We start from the raw sequence: 14047 nt of genomic DNA, 5'->3' as shown, positions 1-14047 counted from the left end.
ATGGCGGAGAAGGCACTGGAGGCCGTGGGCTGTGGACTGGGGCCTGGGGCTGTGGCCATGGCTGTGGCGCTGGAGGACGGGACAGAGCCCCCCGTGCTGCCCACGCATCTAAAGAAGGTGGAGAACCACATTACAGAAGCACAACGTTTCTCTCACCTGCCCAAGCGCTCTGCTGTGGACATCGAGTTTGTGGAACTGTCCTATTCCGTGCGGGAGGGGTCCTGCTGGCGCAAACGGGGTATGTGGCAGTCCCATGGGGACCTGGGGGTTCTCCCTGAATTGCCTCTTCAGTATCATAAGGCCCCCGCTGTGAGCTTTGTAGGCCCTAACCCTCGTTTACTGCATGCTGTTAGGGTACAAGATCCTTGCTCCCCACATCTGCAGCACTAGGAAGCTAAGTTCAATTGAATATTGAAGTTTTCTCTTCTGAAATAGACCCTATGACCTCTGGTCCTTGAGTTAGTCTCTCAGTCTCCCTCTTAGTCTCTCTCTCTCTCTTTCTCTCTCCCCCCCGTATTCACACCTATGAAGGTTGCTTTGGGGAAGGGGCGTGCTCTATCTATGGAGGCTCTTTTCAATGTCCAACAGCATCCTTACTCCTATTTTTAAAGATTGTCCCATTCCTGCCCTCTCACTCCTGCCACAGTTGCTGGAAGGGTGGAGGTTGGACAGGAGAGATGGTTACCTATAAGGAAACTGAGGCTTGGGAAGTTGAAAACCTGGCAAGTGTTCCCTGCTAGTAAGAAGCAGAGCAGGGTCCAAAGCCTAGCCTAGCTGCTCCACCTCCTTCCCTCTCCTCCCTGTCAGGACAGGTTTCCCAGAGCTGTCCTAGCTGGGCTGGGAACCTAGAGGCTGGGTTTGTTTCCCAGAGCTGGGTGTGGGCTAGGGGTGGAGCTGAGACTGTGTCATAGCTTTGAGGCGCTTCAGAACAGGGCTCAATGTGAGCTGTCTCTACATGTTGGCTCACTTCCATGGGTGACCCAAGTGGTCATGGGGGTTTGAGCTCTTGGACCCTGAGGCGTCTGGGCTCCCTAGCCAATACCCTAGGCCTAAGCAGTCTCTTTCAGTTCTCAGACCAGGCCCCGGGGTGGGACGATGAGGTCCTTGTTATTTCCTTGGCCTTCAGAACTTTACAGCAAGAAGAAATGTGGCTAGATTAGGTACTTCACCTTATCAGGGTGGTGGAAGCCCTGGCTAGGGACTCCTCCCTTTCGACCTTGCCAGCCTCAGCTACCCTCTTATCCATCTGTTTTGCTCTCTTTTAGTCCTGGTCCCTTTTCTGCCCTCTGCCCTCCTTTGCCTGGCTACTTCGTTCTTTGGCTCTTTCTCCCCTCTGGAGAGGGCAGAACCTGATTAAGGGTGGCAGAGACAGGAAGTGTAGGAGATCTGGGAGAGAGCACTGCCTTCCCTGGGTGAGGATCTGTCACCAGCCTCCTCTGTGTATGACATTTTTTTTTTTCAAATACATTCAATTAATTATTAGTGATCCCACTTAATAACATAAGAACCCTATTAAGTCTTTGGGAGGGAACACTACTGTGTGTTTTCTAATGGTGTTGGGGACGGAAGCCAGGGCCTTCCATATGCTAGGCAAGCACTCTACCACGGAGCTACATCCCAGCCCACTATTGCTCTTTTCTAGATGAGGAATCACAGGCCCTAATGCCAGTCATAAGGGCACACACCTGTAAGCTCAACACAGTGGAGGCTCCCAGGAGGATCGTTAGTTCAAGGTTAGCCTGGAGTACATAGGGAAGACCTCATCTCCAAAAACCTAAATAAATAATGAAAAGATTTAGTGATTTGACAAAATTGCAGAGCTATTGACCAAAGTAAGACTAGAACATCAATGTCTCTCCAGGCCTAGGTCTGCAGGTCCCTCAGGCGCCAAACAGTTGTGATACAGGGGGATTTAAGAGACAATTATTTCCAGCCCTAGGGAAGCTGTGTGGCCTTTGGTAGGCTGAATGTCCTTTCTTGGCCTAACTCTCCTCATGGGCTTCTCGGGGAGCTCAGCCGAGTTGGTATCCTGAAAGTGCTTTAAAGGCAAACAAGCGTAAGATGATATTTGTGCTAGGTCTTGGCTTTGCTGGCACCGGCTCTGGCATCAGACAAGGGGAAGGTTCACAGCTGCAGTTTCTTCCCTTGCACAAGAAGTCACTTCCCGTGGTGGTTCTGAGGAGTGTGTGCTGGAGAGGGTGTATGTGCCAGGATCTTTTTTCTGATTGGCCAGGAGGAGAGCTTAGGAGAGGTCTGAGACCCAAGACCTTGTCTCCCAGTGAAGACCTGGCTGTGTGGCCTTGGGAGGAACAGCTGAGGAAGATTGGACCCTGAGCAGGCAGGGGGCATGGTACAGGTGCCACGGACAGCAGTTACATGAGCGAAACTTCCCTTGTCTCTGCTAAGGACTAGGCGATGGACGAAAGCCTGAGTTCTCCTCAGCACAGCAGACCTGCCCGCTTAGCAGGCCAGGCCCTGGCTCTTGGCCTCACCTCCCGGCTCCACTCCCCTGCTCATCAGCTGCCTGTCCCGGTCCCCTGGATTATGCTTTCTCTCCTACAGCCTGGAGGCGTCTGTTGTTCCTCCTCAGCTCCAATGCCACATCTTGCATGAAGTCTCCCTCTGAGGGTGCATGGCTGTCGCCCCATCTCTGCTGTCCGCTCTTCTCTCTTCCATCCCTACCGCAGGGGTTTTCTCGTCCGTCCGTCTTACCTAGTCTGTAACTTTCTTGGATGCAGAAACCACGTCCTCCCTCGTTTTAGTTGTTGTCTAGTGTCTGGTACCGAGCTTAGCACAGCGTAGATCTCAACAAGCGTTTGTCAGATAGAATTGTAACGCAATCTGCCTTGTGAAATGCATGGTATGTGCCAAGCCGTATGCTTTACATATGTTAGCCGAGTGACTCTTTCGACAACTCCGTGGGGTAGGCACCATCATCCTCTTCTCATAGAGGAGGGACCTGGAGCTCAGAGAGGTTAAGCGACTCGCCTCAGGTCACACAGCTGGTAATGTGGAACCAGAGTTTGACCCAGATCCACCTGACTCCTTCTGCTATGCCTTATGCACAGGCTACTTTCCAGTGAGCGAGCGAAGGACAGGTGAGGTTTTTCTGGCCGTTGGGGTTGGAGAGACAAGCTTGTAGGGCAGAGACAACAGAAAGAAGGCATTTCCCCCTCCCCCCTGCCAGAATAGAGCAAAAGCTCCGCGAAACACACTTACTGAACACCTATTACATTCCAGACAGACAAGAAAGATGAATAAGACACAGACCCTCCCCCAAGATGTTCCCTGACTCAGCGGCTGGGGGAGGGGGTGAGCACAGGCACACTGAGTGACAAACGTGCTGGCATCTGAACACAGATGCTGCAGGAACACGGGACAGGCAGCAGCTTGGGCTGCTCCGGGGAGGTGTCCTCGGGGTGTGTAAGCCGGCGTGCACTCTGGTGAGGAGAGAGCCTGGTTCTCCAGGACCAGTGCTCTCACTATAGTCATTCAGGAGGGCGCCAGCTTTCCCGCAGCCTTCAAGAGACTGTGGCGCCCCTGGACTCGAACGCTAGTGGCAGTCATTTCTAGGGGGACAGGGTGAAGGGGTGGGAGCGTCTGTGTAAGCGCTGCCTGCCCGTCCTAACAATTCCACTCAGCAGTGGCTGTCTCCTCTATGACCGACCCTCCTCTACGAGCGCTCTCCCTCCCCCTCTCCACCTCTGTGTGTGTGTGGGGGCCAGAGGTCAACCTCAGATGTCATGTCCCAAAAGCCATCCACCTTGCTCTCTGAGGCAGGGTCTCTGGCTGGCCTGTGAGGTCCGGGGAGCTACCTGGTTTAGCCTTCTCGGCACTGGGATTACAAGTGTGAACCTCAGTTCCAACCTTTTGCTTACTGTTGTCAAAATAAAGTTGCATTTTAAAAGACATATGCGTGGTGGTGGTGGGGGTGGGGCACTGATATGTGAGTGCAGGTGCCTGCAGAATCCAGAAGAGGGCACCATATCCCCTGGAGTCTGAGTTACAGGGAGTTGTGAGCCACTGAGAGTGGGTGCTGGGAACAGAACTCTGGTCCCCTACATGAGCAATGTCCACTCTCAGCTCCTGGGTCATATCTCCTGCCCCTTTGCTTGTTTGTTTGGTTTGTTTTACTTTAGACAGGGTTTCAGATTCTGGTCCAGACTGGCTTTGAACTCACAACAGTTTCCTTGTCCCAGCTTCCCAAGTCCTGGGATGACATGCAGGGATCACTATGCACAGACTGAGCCAGGCAGCTTACGAGAGTTCTGGGAACGGAACGAGGGTCCTTCCTTGTGCTTGTGTGGCAAGCCTTTTACTGACTGAGCTATCTCCCCAGGCCTCCTCTTTAAATGTTTTGAGGATGCGTGAGATCATTAGCCCTCACCGGTGACCCCTTCCTGTCCTTGCTGCAGGTTACAAGACCCTCCTCAAGTGCCTGTCTGGTAAGTTCTGCCGCCGAGAGTTGATTGGCATCATGGGCCCCTCCGGGGCTGGCAAGTCCACGCTCATGAACATCTTGGCAGGGTATAGGTGAGCATGAGGAATGGGAGCGGAGCAGGACTCAGGAGGGGGAACCTCTTGACGGAGGGGTGTGGAAGGTGTGCTAAGAGGTTTCGGGGCTCATCACCAACCATTCTCCCCGCAGGGAGTCGGGGATGAAGGGGCAGATCCTGGTTAATGGGAAGCCACGAGATCTGAGGACCTTCCGCAAGATGTCCTGTTACATCATGCAAGACGACATGCTTCTGCCACACCTCACGGTGCTGGAGGCTATGATGGTGAGGAGAGGGTGGCCTTCTCCTCTGTGCTCCCCTTCTGTCTCCAGCTGAAGGCTCTGGACAGGGACTGCACACATGGCCCCTCCTCACTTGCTTACCGCTTTTTAGGTCTCGGCCAACCTGAAGCTGAGTGAGAAGCAAGAAGTGAAGAAGGAACTGGTGAGTGGATAGGGGTAGAGGGAGGGAGCCATTCTGAGGCTTAGGAGTTCTAGGCCCCAAGCTGGGTGGGGAACAAGGGCTTAAGGGTCAACCTCTATGAAAGTGGGGAGCTGCTTAGGTGAGATGCTAAGGTGGACTGGGGCTGCGTGGGGTGCCCACAGGTGACAGAGATCCTGACAGCCCTGGGCCTGATGTCCTGCTCTCACACGAGGACAGCCCTGCTCTCTGGAGGGCAGAGGAAGCGCCTGGCCATCGCCCTGGAACTGGTCAACAACCCACCTGTCATGTTCTTCGATGAGCCTACCAGGTATTTCCCTGCTTCTCCTGACCTGGGTTTTCCTCTTCTCAGCCCTAAGCCAGGGCTGAATCTGGTTCATGGCTCCCTGGCTGGAGACCAGATCTCCTGCTGGCAACTTTCTGGGGACTCCATCCTTGCTAATCCAGTTGTAGCCAAGTTGCCCTGTCTTTCATCCAGGTAGAGAGAACTGGAAGTACCCCCTCCCCCCTCTTTGATTGACATCTCCTTCTCCTCCCCTCAACAGCCATTAGTCATCAGATCCTCTGTGCTTTCAGACTTTCCCAGCCCCATTCCTAGTGCTTGAGCTCAGGACATCGTCAAGCTCATCTCCCCGCCTTCAGGCTCCCAGGCACCTTTCTCTAACCCGCGGCCAGAATGGGCTTTCTAAACAACAGATCTAGCAAGTTCCACTCTCCTGCTTCAAACCACACAGAGTCCCATTTGCCATCAAAATAGTCAGGCAGCTGCTTCTCCCATCTTTCATATTTTATGTTCTAATAACGCCGAGCTGCCTGCAATTCCCATCAAACTCCGTGTTCCATGCCCCTCAGCTTGACCCTTGTGTCTTCTGTGTGGAATACCCTTCATCATGACTCCTCCCTTGTCCCTTCACAGGCTCTTGCTCTTTCTAGACTCTGGAACCTTCCCTAGCCATTCTCCCATCCCATGCTATGTTTACGGCATGGCTGATCCGCTGCCAGTCTTTTTGCTTTGTGTCGCTGCTACACTTTGCACATCCTCTGAAGCCAACCGTGAGCTCCTCTGTGTCTCTCTAGACCAGTGAGCCCCGGCCACTTCAGTGCCTGGTATGCAAGAGGTGCTTGGCATATGGTTTTTCTAACTGAGTCGTGCTCTGGGCTTGCAAATACCTGAGCCACACAAGGTGTGCAGGATCTGGGGGTCTGCCCTAGTTTGCTTTCTGTTGCTGTGATAACGGCCATGGCTCAGAGCAATGGGGGAAGGAAAGGTTTATTTGACCTCCATGTTCAGATCACAGTCCGCCACTGAGGGCAGGAACTCACGCAGGAGCAGGAGCAGAGGCAGGGACTGTGGAGGAATGCTGTTTACTAGCTTGTCCTCTGAGGCTCACTCAGCTTGGTTTTGTTTTTGTTTTATACAACTCAGGACCCCACCGATGTGTGTGGCGGGCACCACACAGAGTGAGCTGTGCCCTCCCACATCAATCAATAATCAGAAAAATGCCCCTACTGGCTGCTCTGGTGGAGACATCTTTTCAATGATTGTTCCCTCATCCCAAATGACTCCAGTTTGTGTCAAGTTGACAAAATCTAATTAGCCCATGGTGTCCAGAGGGTGCCCTCCCACTAGACCCGTTCCATTCACAGAAGCCACCCACCTCACTCACCACCTCCTAGCCACACCCACCTCACTGGTCCCTGGTGACCTTTCTCTGGACAGCGGTCTAGACAGCGCTTCTTGTTTCCAAGTGGTGTCCCTCATGAAGTCCCTGGCCCATGGGGGGCGAACTGTCATCTGCACCATCCACCAACCCAGTGCCAAGCTCTTTGAAATGTTTGACAAGGTCAGTATCCCCAAGTCCCCGAGAAGACTGGCCTGTGATAGAGGGGGGATAGAAGTGTCAGTGCCCCCCCCCCCCCCCCCCCCCCCCCCATCCAGCACACATTGATTTGTCCATGCTCTAGCCCTGCCCCCCCCCCCCCCCCCCCCCCCTCCCCCCCCCCGTTCGCTGGTCATGTTTTTCTTGTGTGTTCCTTTCTGCCTCAGCTCTACATCCTGAGCCAGGGACAATGTATCTTCAAGGGTGTGGTTACCAACCTGATTCCCTATCTGAAGGGGCTTGGCTTGCACTGTCCCACCTACCACAACCCCGCTGACTTTAGTAAGTGGGGGCTCCAGTGAAGAGATGGGCGACAGAAGAGGGTTTGGGTGATGGAGGCCTCTTGGGGACAGGGAGTTCATTGTCCCTTGCCTTCTCCATATACCAAAGAGGGACTGACCTGCCCTTGGGAGTTGAGGGTGAAGCCTAGCTGAGCACTCTGCTCTGTTTCTCCTTAGTCATTGAGGTGGCCTCTGGCGAGTACGGAGACCTGAACCCCATGCTGTTCAGGGCTGTGCAGAATGGCCTTTGCACCATGGCCGAGAAGAAGAGCAGCCCCGAGAAGAATGAGGTCGCTGCCCACTGCCCCACTTGTCCTCCGGTGAGTGGCATGGAGAGGGCAGAATGGGGAGGGGAGACAGGACCATAGACAATGACCCTGCCAAGGAAGCTGTCCCCAGAGGCATTGCTGCCACCGTGTAACCGGAAGCCAGGTGCCTGGAATGGAGCTACTGTTCACAGTAGATCCTGAGCTTTGGGCTTCTCTTCCACCTGCTCCTCCAGAGCTCCTATGAGCGTCATTGGTGCGTTGTCCTCGGTGCCTGCTTAGGGAAAGCATGGCCAATGCCATTGCTGACCTCAGGGCCAGGATGGTCTGCTGTTATCTCTAACCCAACTTCCCAGAACAGGTGGTAAGGCTAGCTAGCAAATCACATAGGCTCTCAGCAGGCCACTGGGGCCAGCCAGGGTCCGCCTAGTGCCAGATCTCTCCCTTGGGTGAGATGCCATGATGACTCTTGGAAGTCAGAGGCTTGGCTATTAATGTTATTAGTGATTGTCATCATTGTGAATCAATGGGAGACCCAGTGGCTTATACACACAGTTATGGCCTTAGAGTTAGCTGTCATGAAGTGAAGAAGGAGCCGGGCAGATGACCAAGAGAGGGTCTTTGACTCCTTCCTGTCTCCTGCCACCCAAGTATCTTTATCTGCTTTCTCTCCCTTCCACCCTCAATCTCCCTGAGGCTTTCACCCCTAGAGCAGCTCAAAGGCTCCTCTTGTAGACCTGGGTTTTGTCTTAGGAAGAGCTTGGGACTCCCCCACCTACTGAGCTAGACGGGCAGTGTGTGGGTAGGGTACACTCACCCAGTCCTCTTTCTTCCCTCTAGGAAGTGGAGACTATCGAAAGCCACACTTTTGCCACCAGCACCCTCACCCAGTTCTGCATCCTCTTCAGGAGGACTTTCTTATCCATCCTCAGGGACACGGTGAGATGTCAAGCTGAGGGCAGGAGGTGTGGGCTGGACCTCTTGGGCTACAGACTCTCAGCATCTGGGATGGGAACCGCCCTCCCATGCCGTGTTTCTTGGCTCTGTGTGCCTGCAGGGCACTCTGAAGTTCCCATTCTAGCATGGCTTTCCCTGTATCCCCCGCCCCTGCTCCCTCGTCCTGGGACACATGCCTCTTCTCTTGACGACCTGCGCTCTAGGTCCTGACCCACTTGCGGTTTATGTCACACGTGTTGATCGGCGTGCTCATTGGCCTCCTCTACCTGCACATCGGCGATGACGCCAGCAAGGTGTTCAACAACACCGGCTTCCTCTTCTTCTCCATGCTTTTCCTCATGTTCGCGGCCCTCATGCCGACGGTGCTCACCTGTGAGCTAATCTGCCTGGCGGGGAGGGCGGGGGTGCTGGGCACGAGGCAGGGGCTAAAGCTTAGCCTGTGAAGCCTGACCCTACCCGTGCTGCCCTCAGTTCCCTTAGAGATGGCGGTCTTCATGCGGGAACACTTGAACTACTGGTACAGTCTCAAAGCGTATTACCTGGCCAAGACAATGGCTGATGTGCCCTTTCAGGTGAGTTCTCTTCCCGACCCCTGCCCCCACGCATTCATGGGCGATCCCATGGAATGTGGGGTCTAATGGGAAAACGGACAGCAAGCTAGGAATAGTAGCCATAGTAACCATAGCTAGGTGTGGTGGCTCACCTCATTCCAACCCTTGGCAGTGGGGGAGGGCTGAGACAGGAGGATGGCCATGAATTCAAGTCCAGCCATATCCCAAAATAAATAGATAAAAAGGTGGCCATAATGGCAGAATAACAAATGTCTCTATCTGTTATGGGCAGCAGAGAGCGCATAGGCTCTGGAGCCTTGCTCACTTTCCAACTATAAGACACTGTGCACGTCACCCCGTTCCTCTTTGCTTTAGCAGTGTTCCCGCCTGTAAGACAGAATTCCACCAGTGTCTTCCTCAGAGCTGTGCTTTAGAATTAAATGACTAAAGGCATACAAAGTTTAATTATTTTATATTTTGAGACAGGGTCTCTCTATATAGTTCTGGCTGTCCCAGAACTCACTATGTAGACCAGGCTGGCCTTGAACTCACAGAGTCACAAGTCTACCTGCCCCTGCCTCCTGAGTGCTGGTATTAAAGGCATTCATCACTATGCCCAACAATTGTGTTTTTTTGCATTCATTTATTTATCTTATATGTGCATAAACATTCTTGCCACAGTGTATGTGGCGAGGACAGAGGACAGTTTACAGAATTCGGTTCTCTCCCTCCAGTACATTGATTCTAGGATTGAACTCTGTCATACTTGGCCGGCCAGTACTGTTACCTACTGAGCCATTTTACTGACTCTCTATAAAGTTTTTAGAAGAGAGCCCATCGCATTCTAAATGCCCCAAAAATATCAGATGACATTTGTTAATCATATTACCGCCTCCTCTCGTTCGAGGCTTCAGGGCCACCAATAATCCTTTCAGCAAATCACAGAGAAGTGTCTCTCAGCTAAGTGTGGCCCGGCAGGGCTGTGACCTAGCACTTGGAAGGTGGAGTGGGGTGATTAGGAAGTCAAGGTCATCCATAGCTTGAGATCTAATGAGCTACGTGAGATGTCTGTCACAAACAGCAAAAGGGGAGGTACGGGTCTGTCCTCTGCCACGTGCGAAGCTTAGGAGGGAAACACAAGCTAGATCTTGACCTCTGGCTGTCTCTGTCTGGGAGCTGGGAACCTTTGTACAGGAAACAACCTGTACAGCTGTAGCTAGTGAGCCGACTTCCTATTTCCCATGAGCTTGTTTGGGAAGTGTATGTGTGTGTGTGTGTGTGTTTTGTTTTGAAACAGGGACTCACTCGGTACCACAGGGGATGGAAGGGTGGGACTCAAACACTTGCCATTCATGGATGATATCGGGGGTTCCGTTCCCAGCACTGCCAAGGAAAAAATCATTTATTTTATTTTATTTATTTGATTATTTGGGGTTTCTGAAACGGGGCCTCAGTCTGTAAACGCAGGCTGTGCTGCGACTGACTATCTAAACCAGGTTGACCTTGAACTTGTGGCGATCCCCTGTCTCAGCCTCCCACGTGCTAAGAAGTTATTATCACAAACTCAAACTTGAGGTTTACAACTGATGTTAAGGGTTAGGTACAGTAAGCAAAATGAAGCAAATTAACAAACCCATCACCTTGTTTTTTATGATAAGAGTATCTAAGATATGCTTATTTAACAAAAAATATAGATATACTGTAACCTTAGTATCTGGAATCTCTGGGTTTACTTTAGATCTCCAGATGTGTCCAGTGTCTGCTTCTTTGTATCCAAAAGGTGGCAGCCTCAAGGGGAGACAGAGCTCTTCTTCAGACAGTTAATTCTTTAATAATATAAGGAGACTAGAGAAATGGCTCAGCGATTAAAGATTAATCTTGCTTGCTGCTCTTCCAGAGGACTAGAGTTCAGGTCCTCACACCCACATCAGGCGACTCACTGCTGCCTGTAACTCCAGGTGCAGGGGATACAGCACCCTCTTCTGGCATCCATGATTCTTGTACATAGGTGGCATACATGTGCAGAGAAATACACACATAAATAAAAATAAGTCTTAAATATTTATTATATATACATACACATATATATGTATGTATATGGCTGGGGAGATGGCTTAGTGGTCAGGAGTGTTCGTTGCTTTTGCAGAAGACTTGAGTTTAGTTACCAGTACCTATGTTAGACAGCTTACCACACACACACACACACACACACACACACACACACACACTCTTCCCTGGTCTTGCAGGTACCTGTCATCTTGCCTGAACCTGTCAGAGCATCAAAACAAGGTTATATAAGATGTAGTAGTCTCCTGGCAGTGGCACACACCTTTGATCCCAGCACTCAGGAAGGCAGAGGCAGGTGGATCTCAGTGATTTTTGAGGCCAGCCTGGTCTACAGAGCGAGTTCTCGGATAGCCAGAGCTACACAGAGAAACCCTGTCTCAAACAAACAAAAAGATGTGGTCAGGGAGAAAGGGGGCATGAATGGTTCTAAAAAGTAGTACGCGCATGAACAAGAGTGGAGGCAAGATAGGGCTGAGGAGCCCTTGGGACACTCATTCCCCAGTGAAGTGGGCGGTGGACTTAGGTCCCCAGCGCTTGACTTGAAGGTCCCTAACCTCCTCTGTGGCTGCTCCCAGGTGGTGTGCCCCGTGGTGTACTGCAGCATCGTGTACTGGATGACAGGCCAGCCAGCTGAGACCAGCCGCTTTCTGCTCTTCTCTGCCTTGGCCATAGCCACTGCCTTAGTAGCCCAGTCCTTGGGACTGCTGATTGGCGCCGCCTCCAACTCCCTCCAGGTGGGAAAGCTGTCACACAGGTGGGGTCTCCTGGGAGACATCAAGGGGTGGATGAAACTGTGGTCACGCTGTAACAGCTGGGCCCCTCTCCCCAGGTGGCCACCTTTGTAGGCCCGGTCACTGCCATCCCCGTCCTCCTGTTCTCCGGCTTCTTTGTCAGCTTCAAGACCATCCCCACTTACCTGCAGTGGAGTTCCTACCTCTCCTACGTCAGGTCGGTCTGTCTCCTGCCCCTCAGGGGGTCCTGCCAGCTCTTAAGGGGAGGTACCCTGTCTGATTCTGCCCCTGCACCCTTGCTGGCACCTGAGTATGAGATCGCTGTGGCTGGGCTCTGGTGGTTTGCTGAGGGCCGGGGTCCTGTGCTCTGTGTCTTGCTCTGATGCCACTGTTCGCCTAGGTATGGCTTTGAGGGTCTGATCCTGACCATCTATGGCATGGAGCGAGGACATCTGACCTGCTTAGATGAACAGTGCCCATTCCGGGATCCACAGATCATCTTGCGAGAGCTGGATGTGGAGGATGCTAAACTCTACATGGACTTCCTGGTTTTGGGCGTCTTCTTCCTTGCCCTGCGACTGCTGGCGTACCTTGTGCTCCGGTACCGGGTCAAGTCTGAGAGATAGAATCTCGCTCCCACCTCTTCTGGGCAGGAAGCCCCCAGCTCCAGCCCCTTGGGACTGTTTTAAACTTGTAGACTTGGGCATTGGTTGCTGGTGCAACCGCCCTCCTCTCCCTCAACTGCTCCACAGTCTGGCTGTGGGTCCCCAGGCTCCCAGCCTCAGCCCTGGAAGTAGGGCTCCAGCCCTCCCCATTAAGCCCAGGAGTCTTCCCAAGTTGATGCAGTTTGTAGCTTCCTCTCTCCTCTCTCCAACACCTGCATGCAAAGACCACTGGGAGGTTGCCACCCTCCCCTCTGCCCAAAGCACCCTTCTGTGCTGTTTGCCTGGGAGCCCCATGTTCTCTAGGCCTTGACTTACAAGTGATCAAAGTGACCCCTTCTGGGGGTCCCCACCACACTAGTGTTTGTAAACTGGGCTGCTGTAAGGTTGGAGTTCCAGGGCTGGGCCCTGGTGGGTACCCAGGGAGTCCCAGCATGGACACTGGATGGAGCAAGGAGGGACTCTGGAAGTCTCTCCTCCTCCTCCCCCTTCCTCCCCACACCCACTTTGGCTAATTTGGACAATCTGTTGGGACAGAAGCCGGGTTTTCTGTCTGGGTCACCACTCCCAATCCTGGAGATTGGAGAGACCACTGGACGTCCCACTCCCTTCCCTAACCCTTCAGTCAGGGTAGATCTCAGTGGCACCTCTGCAATAATGTCTGTGCCACTTGCCCACCTGCCACTGGAACTGGAGAATGCACTTTATTCCGGGGGGTGAGCCGGGGAAGCCTCGATCGTCCCTTCTTGCTGCTCCTGAGGCTTGGTTCTACAGGTCCTTTCCTCTCCGGAGTCACAGGCACGCAAATGCAATCAGGCAATCTCAGCCCTACACACGGCACCATCCCTTATGGCGTGGAGGAAGAGCGATGGTGGCAGGGAGCCAATGGTGCCCGCGGGGGGGATGGTGGCAACCTCTTCCTGAGAACCTCATTTTGGAGGCTAAGAATGAGGCTGGTGTGATTCGGTGTGGCTCTGGGCTCTGCCGGTGTCTTTCTCCCAGTCTTCCCTCCGTCTCGAGCCAGGGGTGGCACTGGGTGCTTGCCTCCTGGAGATCAGGACTCGACAAGCACAAGAATGGGCATAGCTGGCTCCAGCCATGGCTCCCCCACGGCCATCCTTCTGTGCTCCAGCCTGACACTTGCTCTTCTGCCCCTTCGCCAGCTGCCTGCTGCTCACGCAAACTTCTGTTCGCTGATCTCCATCTTCCAGTCAGCAGCTGGTTCCTGGACATCAGAGCAGCGGGGCCTGGACGCCGAGGTGGCAGATACATCTGGAGCTTGTCTGTTTCCTTGGCGGGTCTAGGCTCATCCTACATCTGATTTCGCCTCCCCCAGGACTCTTTCCCCAGTCCCTGCGCTCACACCTCTGTACTCGTCCCAGGTTCTTCTCATTATACAGATGCCAGTTGTATTTGTGGGATTTCACTCATTATTAATAAAACCTATATTTATACAGGATGCGGTATGTTAATATGGGTCTGCTACCTGCTACTGTAGGATATGCGAGGGGATTCGAAGCTCTTGGCAAGACGTCTGCCAGCTTTGGGGATCCTGTGGCAGGGGTATTAAGTCTCAGGCATTGTTCAAACTCATTAATGTTTATCTTATGGAAATATTTGTGTCATGTTGCCTACCTGACCAAAACTTCAGTGCCAACCCCACACTGACCCTTGTCATCATTTCCCATTTTTTTTTCAGTTGAGTAAAAGGTGAC

At 52.9% G+C, this 14047-nt stretch overlaps 1 protein-coding gene across 1 annotated transcript; it reads left to right on the top strand.

Moving 5' to 3' along the window:
* Positions 1-13791, top strand: Abcg4 (ATP binding cassette subfamily G member 4). Its single transcript, XM_050120105.1, has 14 exons — positions 1-238; positions 4416-4533; positions 4649-4781; positions 4890-4940; positions 5102-5247; positions 6658-6781; positions 6985-7099; positions 7276-7418; positions 8205-8303; positions 8525-8693; positions 8793-8893; positions 11515-11673; positions 11769-11887; positions 12071-13791. Exons 1-14 carry the CDS (start codon positions 1-3, stop codon positions 12294-12296), a joined length of 1941 nt encoding a protein of 646 aa, XP_049976062.1. The 3' UTR covers positions 12297-13791.
* Positions 13792-14047: the final 256 nt, after the last annotated feature.

Source organism: Alexandromys fortis, unplaced genomic scaffold, assembly GCF_014885135.2.
Source record: "Alexandromys fortis isolate MF-2015 unplaced genomic scaffold, M_Fortis_MF-2015_v1.1 scaffold_190, whole genome shotgun sequence".
In the NCBI taxonomy this organism is placed as follows: Eukaryota; Metazoa; Chordata; class Mammalia; order Rodentia; family Cricetidae; genus Alexandromys; species Alexandromys fortis.
Note: the sequence above shows the minus strand (reverse complement) of the source record. Positions and strands in the feature narration are given on the sequence as shown.